Consider the following 7,004-nt stretch of genomic DNA (forward strand, 5'->3'; position numbering starts at 1 on the left):
ATATATATATATTCTTAAGGATAAAACAGTTTGCCAATAGTGTACATATTATTAAAATCAAAATAATAAAATATTAATAAAATAATTCGATAAATAATAATTGAAAACAAGACTTAATATGTTACACAATTTTCATTCTCAGGTAATTAGATCTTCTTCTTTTTTTTTTTTAAGATTTTTAGATATTTGTATTGTATTATAAAAATGCTGAGCAAAATAAACAGGTGAGCAGGGCTAATCATTCATTCCAGAGACTAAAGAAAATAATTTACTATTCTAAAACCCAGTCTAAATCACTGGTTACAAAGCATAAAAAGCAATTAATTTATTAATTAAATCAGTAAACAAAGAAGTTAATCCAAAACACATAAGTGCAATTTTCTCCAGCAAATTCTATACTTCTGGAGGAAGGCTGATCAACAAAGTTAAACAAGTTTTCTGTGTCCCATTCATTCATCAAACTCCAGAATGGACCTCCCTTCGTGAACTCATTCTTTCTTATGTAACGGAGCTGACAGCCAACAGGCTAATTTATGACCTATTTAACGTTTGTGTGAAATCTATCTCTCTATTGTCAGGACGTGAGAGCGCTGTTACTCACCCCCCGACTCCAGCTGCTTTGAGTCTGGAGTTCGGGGCATTGTCCGGCTCCATCGCGCTTACTTCATTCTTCCTCGGGAGTGTTTGCTGCTGCAGTCAAGACATGACAGAGTTGCTGAATTACTTCCATAGCACAATTTCTTTTAATAACCGCTGAAGGACTTAATGCAACACTGTAGTACAATACTACATGCCGCAGTCTCTCCCGAGTGCCAAATGTAGTACGTTCCAAAGAGAGGAACCTGCGAGGCGCGATGCAGCCTTCTCCATCTGACAGTAACAGATCCGGTGATTCTGAAACCTGGAAAGTTAAGTCCAAAGCGGCACAGACATGGTTTGCTGAGGTGAAGTACAAGCTCTTAGTCAAGTCGCCGACTAAATCCTAAGTACTTAGTAGTCATGCTAAAGATTTGGGACACTGGATGCATATTTCCCTCTGTCGCCCTCAACTGTCTTCTGAGAAAGAAACACTTCGCTCTGGAAACTACAAGGGATTCAATGGAAGGTGTGTCTTTTCAAAAGGAACCCATTTATTTTCGCTTTCGTCAAAAAATAATGAAGCGAAAAAAAAAAAGAAACATTGAGGATAAAAGAACGTCACACAAGACAATTTAAATACAAAGCTGGTAATTTATCACACATGTGGATCATTCTCCAACTTGCTTTTCGTGCTGATTTGGCCATTTGCTCTTGTGAAATTAAGGGTAATTTAGCTTTCAACAAGAAGAAATCAGCCCGCAGGTTTTTTTTTGCCTTTAAGGCAATTAAAATTAAAAGTTATTTCATTCAATGCACATCCACAGTTAAAACAGGACAGCATATTTCAAATAAAATCGTTTTTTAGAAATAAAGTTAAATAAATCTCATGTAAACTTAAACACAGATTTTATCTAGCAAATTACATTACTTAAATACATTTTTGAAAGGTTTAAATGTAAACTACACTTTCTGTAATATCATGAACAAATATTTGCATTTATTTTGGTATTGTACTTACTCAGTTACTTTGCAGTGTGAAATGCAGAATTTATCAATGAAAATATTCAATGTTCACTTTTTGGCCACTACTAATTCATTTATGAATTTAACCAAATTTTACATTCATAAATGCCAGATTACTAATAAAAAACATAATCTTACGGTTTTGCTGGGTGAAGTAAGGCTGTATATAAATCAGTTTGGGGATCTTTAGCAAAATTTGTATTTAACTGTGTGGGGTTTTCCACTGGGAGGACAACCTCCTTCATCTTTAATGTCATAGTCTTGCAGATCCCCGGTCTGAAGTCCCATCCTGTGCTGTGAAATTCCTCCTAAAAATAAATAAATAAATAAATAAAAATAAATAAATAATAAATAAAATCAGGCCTCATTGGCCAGGCTGCTTCAAACACAGTTGACAGTATCCTGCCTTGTTCATACTTTAATACTGTAATTATAATTTTTTTGTAGAAATGTAAAATGTTTTAAAACATTTCTTTCTTTCTTTCACACTTCCTTTAACACAGAGACTTTCCTCAAAATATCTTTTTTGACATGAGGATGACATGTGGCCAGTAAATGATGCCAGAATTTTATTTTTTGGGTGAATTGTTGCTTTAAGCTTTATTTCATACTCTATTTAAAGTATGGAAGACCATTTCCGCCACTGAATAAAAAATTAATTAATTAATTAAAAAAGGTAATTGTGTGAATATTCTCTCATCATTTACTCATGCTGTCGCGAATGATTATGACTTCCCTGCTGAAAAAACAAAACAAAACAAAACAAAAAAACAGCTAAAAACAGCCTAAGCTGGTTGGCTGGTCTTAGATCGTTTAAGCTGGAAGTAACTGGTCTTAGCTGGTCTAACAGACTAGCTAAGCTGGTCAAACTGGTCTACAAACCTGGCCAAGCTGGTTTTAGCTGGTTGGCCAGCTAAGACCAGCCTGACCAGCTAAAGAAGTGGCCAAAATCCCTCTAAAACCAGCCTGCTGACCAGCTATGACCAGGCTGGACGACCAGTTAAAACCAGCCAACCAGTTTAGGCTGGTTTTAGCTGGGGGGTTTTTTCAGCAGGGTTTCTTTCTACAGATAAACACAAAGATTTCTTTAAAAAAAGGTAAGCTATTTCAGAGTCCATGTAATGCAGGTGAGTAGTAACCCAGAAGTTTATGCTTCAAAAAAACACAGAAAATGATTACGACCGTAATCCATGTCTTCTAAGTGAAATTAATATTATTTGAATTTTTTAAACTATAAACCATTTTTTTTTCTGGCCAACTGCCATGCACTTGGCATAAACAGCAACACATCGTGAAATGCGATATACTGTAAGTGTGTTGTGAAATTCGCACAAGAAGTGGCCATGCTTTGCATTACTTCTTGCGCAAGAACTGCTTAATAACATGCTAACGGAGTTCATGTTAATTCACAGTGCACTAACTAATGTTAATAAGCACAACATTTGATTTTAATAATGCATTAGTAAATGTTTAAATTAACATTAACTAAGATTAATAAATGCTGTAGAAGTATTGTTCATTCTTAGTTCATGATAACTAAAGTAGTTAACTAATGTTAACTAATGAACCATAGTGTAAAGTGTTACCGGGTAAATAAATCATGAGAGATCATTTTTGAGTGGAGTATCCCTTTAAGAATTCTCTGGTGTATAGCAGAAATTATGGTTTCTTTAAGCAGGTTGTTCCACAACAACAACAATGGCCATCACACTGCCACCATCACATTTTACTACTGTAGATGATGTTCTTATAGTGGAATGCTGTATTTTCTTCACTCGACACATAAGAAGACCTACATCCTCCAAAAACATTTCATTTTGACTCATCTGTCCTTAGAATAGTATCCCCAAAGTCTTGGCCATTGTAATGTCTGTTTTGGGTTTTGTTTCATGTTCTTGTTTTTATGTCTTTTATTTTGTAATTTGATTCATGCTGTTGGGGTCTTGCTTCCCTTGCCCTCATGTATTTCTGCTCTGTGTATGTGTCATGTTGTGATTGGTTGTTCAAGTCATGTGTCTTGTTCCTCATTGGTTATTGTCCTTTCATGTGGTTCTCAGTTCTGTTTGCTCATTGGTTGATTCTTGTCATGTGACCGTTAGTGTTTGCTATAAGTAGCCCTCTTGTTGCCATTGTCTCTCGTCGTGTATTGAATGTATGTAAACCTGCTGTTGGAGATTTTGTCAAGTCAAGGCAAAGCAAGGCAAGGCAAGTCTGTGTTTATTGTTTGATCACCTCTTGGACTCTAATAAACTGCACTTGGGTTCTTCAACTTGCCATTCAGTGGACTGCTCATTACAGAATACACAACCTCAAAATGAACCCAGCAGATCGGCTTGTTCGTCTTCGCCAAGGAAACCGGGTCATAGAGGATTATGTGGAGGACTTTTGTGGACTTTGTCATAAGGTAGACTTTAAGGATAGTTTCCTGAAAGACATTTTTAGTTTTGGTTTAGATAAAAACATATCCCGTTTAATGTCATGCAATACCTCTCAATGGTCATTAGGAAAATATATAGACTTTGCTTTGCGGTTGAGTGGATCTGCATTTACTTTGGGAGTTGCGGATGAGGAGTCCCACAATTGTGCTGTACCCTCTGCACCAGAGCATTTTCACGTCCCGACCGTCACGTCAGGATATGTTCACATCATGCCTACAACTCCTGAGTCTGCTTACGTCATGTCTGCCAAGTCAAGGCCTGCTCACGTCACGTCTGCCAAGCCACAGCCTGCTCACATCACGTCTGCCAAGCCAGAGTCTGCTCACGCCATGTCTGCCAAGCCACAGCCTGCTCATGTCACGCCTGCCAAGCCAGAGTCTGCTCACGTCATGCCTGCTAAGCCAAAGTCTGCTCACGTCATGCCGGCCACACAAGAGCCTCTTCTCAAGATGGCCGCCACTCAAGAGTCTCCTTGCAAGATGGCCACCAGCCCAGAGACTCCTTGCTAGATGGCCGCCACGCCTGATTCCCTGGCCAAGATGGCTCATGAACTCGTAGTGTGTCCAGCTACAGCCATGGAGGCTGTCCATGAACTCTCTGCCTGTCCTGTTATGGCCGTAGAGGCTGTTGTTAACCTCTCTATGCTCTGTGTTCCAGTCTCGCCTGATCCGGCGTGGTGGTTTCCTGCACCATCGGCTCCACTGATGTGGTTATCTGCTCCCCCGTGGGGATCTTCGGCCCGGTCTGTTCTACTGTGGGAGTCTTCAGTACCGCCAGCTCCGCCCTAGCTTCCTGCTCCACCAGTTCTGACTTGGTGGTCATCAGTTCTGCCGGATCCGCCCTGGCTTCCTGCTCCACCCTGGCTCCCTGCTCTGCCTGCACCGCCATGGCTCCCTGCTCTTCCATGGATTTCTGCTCTGCCGACTCTGCCATGGCTCCATGCTCCTCTGGATCTGATCCATGGCCCAGGTCCTCCTTTGATCCACAGTCTGCCACTGTTCCATGGCCCAGGTCCTCCATTGTCCCACTGTCTGCCACTGCTCCACGGCCTAGGTCCGCCATTGCTCCACAGTTCAGATCTGCCTCTGCTCCATGGTTCAGGGCCTCCACTGCTTCGTGGTCCAGGCCATGATTCTGAACTTGTTCCCCTGCATGGGCCTGGCCCTCCATCCCTCCCCCTATTCTACCTGTGCTCTACCACCCTCCTGGACTTTTGGGGTTTTGTTTATGTTTTGGGGTGGGTTTTTCACTAGGGCATCAGGTGCCGCCCTTAGAGGGGGGGATATGTAATGTCTGTTTTGGGTTTTGTTTCATGTTCTTGTTTTCATGTCTTTTATTTTGTAATTTTATTCATGCTGTTGGTGTCATGCTTCCCTTGCTCTCATGTATTCCTGCTCTGTGTATGTGTCATGTTGTGATTGGTTGTTCAAGTCATGTGTCTTGCACTGGTTATTGTCCTGTCATGTGGTTCTCAGTTCTGTTTGCTCATTGGTTGATTTTTGTCATGTGACCCTTAGTGTTTGCTATAAGTAGCCCTCTTGTTGCCATTGTCTCTCGTCGTGTATTGAATGTATGTTAACCTGCTGTTGGTGAGTTTGTCAAGTCAAGTCAAGTCTGTGTTTATTGTTTGATCACCTCTTGGACTCTAATAAACTGCACTTGGGTTCTTCAACTTGCCGTTCAGTGGACTACTCATTACAGCCATAATCCAATTTTTTTTTAGCAAGCATGAGAAGAGCTTTGTTGTGCTTATCTTGGTAAGCAGTGGTTTCTTAAGGTTGAGTTGTGAGTGTTAACCATGGCTGATGCCTGAGAAACGTCTCCAGGTTACGCATGTAACCATGGTTCCCCGAAGGGAAAAGACACTGCGTCGAAACGCTGGGGAACGCCTTCAGCGTGACCACGCTCTGAATCATATGTGAAATCAGTCCAATGGATGGGCGAGACGTCACGGGCGGGGTGACGTAGCGACCAGGAAGCTTAAAAGCACGTGCGGTGAACCGGCATCAGTTTCTAGGAATGATGCAAGCGCTGGCAGGGATGCCGGAAGTCTGGCTTCGAGACACAGCGTCTCGTTCCCTTTGGGGAAACATGGTTACATGTGTAACCTCGAGACGTTCCCCTTCAGGAACTCGAGCTGCGCCGAAACACTAGGGGAATGAGATGCCCACGCAGTCAGAATGACAAATCTCTGCCTAGTGTGTGTAGGAGCACAGCTAGGGCGAGAGAAAGAAGAGCCCGGAGTGGCTCGCATATCTGACGTAGGTGAGGGGCGTGGACCAACCCGCAGCATTGCAGATGACACGGGTAGAACGAGCCTTGACCCCCAAAGGCGAGTGGAGATCAGAGGACTCAAACACGAAGAGAGGCATCCACTATCCATCGGCTGAGGGACTGCTTGTTGGAGGGACTTAGGGGGACCATAGCACATTAGCAGTTGGTCCACCCTTCCCACAGGGCAGCTCTGTGGACGTATGCATCCAGTGCTCGCACTGGACACATACAATTAAGCTTCTGCTGGTCAGGCTCCCCGAAGGGAGGAGGACTGAAGGCCTGGGGTAAGACAGCCAGAAATCGTACCAGGGCCCCAGCCTCAGCGCACCGCGGAGGAAACGTGTAACTAGGGGGGTTTTCCCACTGACTGGCCCCCGAGAGGGGCATGGTAGGTCGCAATGGCCGCCACAAAGACCTTTAGGGTGGAGTGGGTCAACACTGTGGAGAAACAGGCCTGCAAGAACTCTAAAACTGTACCAAATGGGCAGTTAGCTGGGTCAAGCTGGCGGTCTTGGCACCAAGAAGTACAGTTTCCTCGATGAGGGAGCTCTGGATTGGAAGGTGGTCTCAACAACCTCGGTTGAGAGACCGGAAGCTACAAGTTGTGCCTCCTCAGAGGCCACACCCACAACTTCCACAGCTCCGGGAGGGGGCGTGCCCTCCGCCTGTGAGAGGAGATCCCTCCTGACG

The 7,004-nt window shown here is 43.1% G+C and overlaps 1 protein-coding gene across 1 annotated transcript in view; it reads right to left on the reverse strand.

Annotated features, from left to right (window-relative positions):
• Positions 1-978, reverse strand: part of LOC107731038 (collagen alpha-1(XXVII) chain B-like) — a 108,643-nt gene extending 107,665 nt beyond the window's left edge. Inside the window, exon 1 of the mRNA XM_016542009.1 lies at positions 602-978. Within this exon, the coding sequence (XP_016397495.1) occupies positions 602-654 (53 nt within the window). The 5' untranslated portion in view covers positions 655-978. The remainder of the gene's footprint in view (positions 1-601) is intronic.
• Between the last annotated feature and the right edge of the window lie 6,026 nt (positions 979-7,004).

Source organism: Sinocyclocheilus rhinocerous, unplaced genomic scaffold, assembly GCF_001515625.1.
Source record: "Sinocyclocheilus rhinocerous isolate Xijiao unplaced genomic scaffold, SAMN03320098_v1.1 scaffold157, whole genome shotgun sequence".
In the NCBI taxonomy this organism is placed as follows: Eukaryota; Metazoa; Chordata; class Actinopteri; order Cypriniformes; family Cyprinidae; genus Sinocyclocheilus; species Sinocyclocheilus rhinocerous.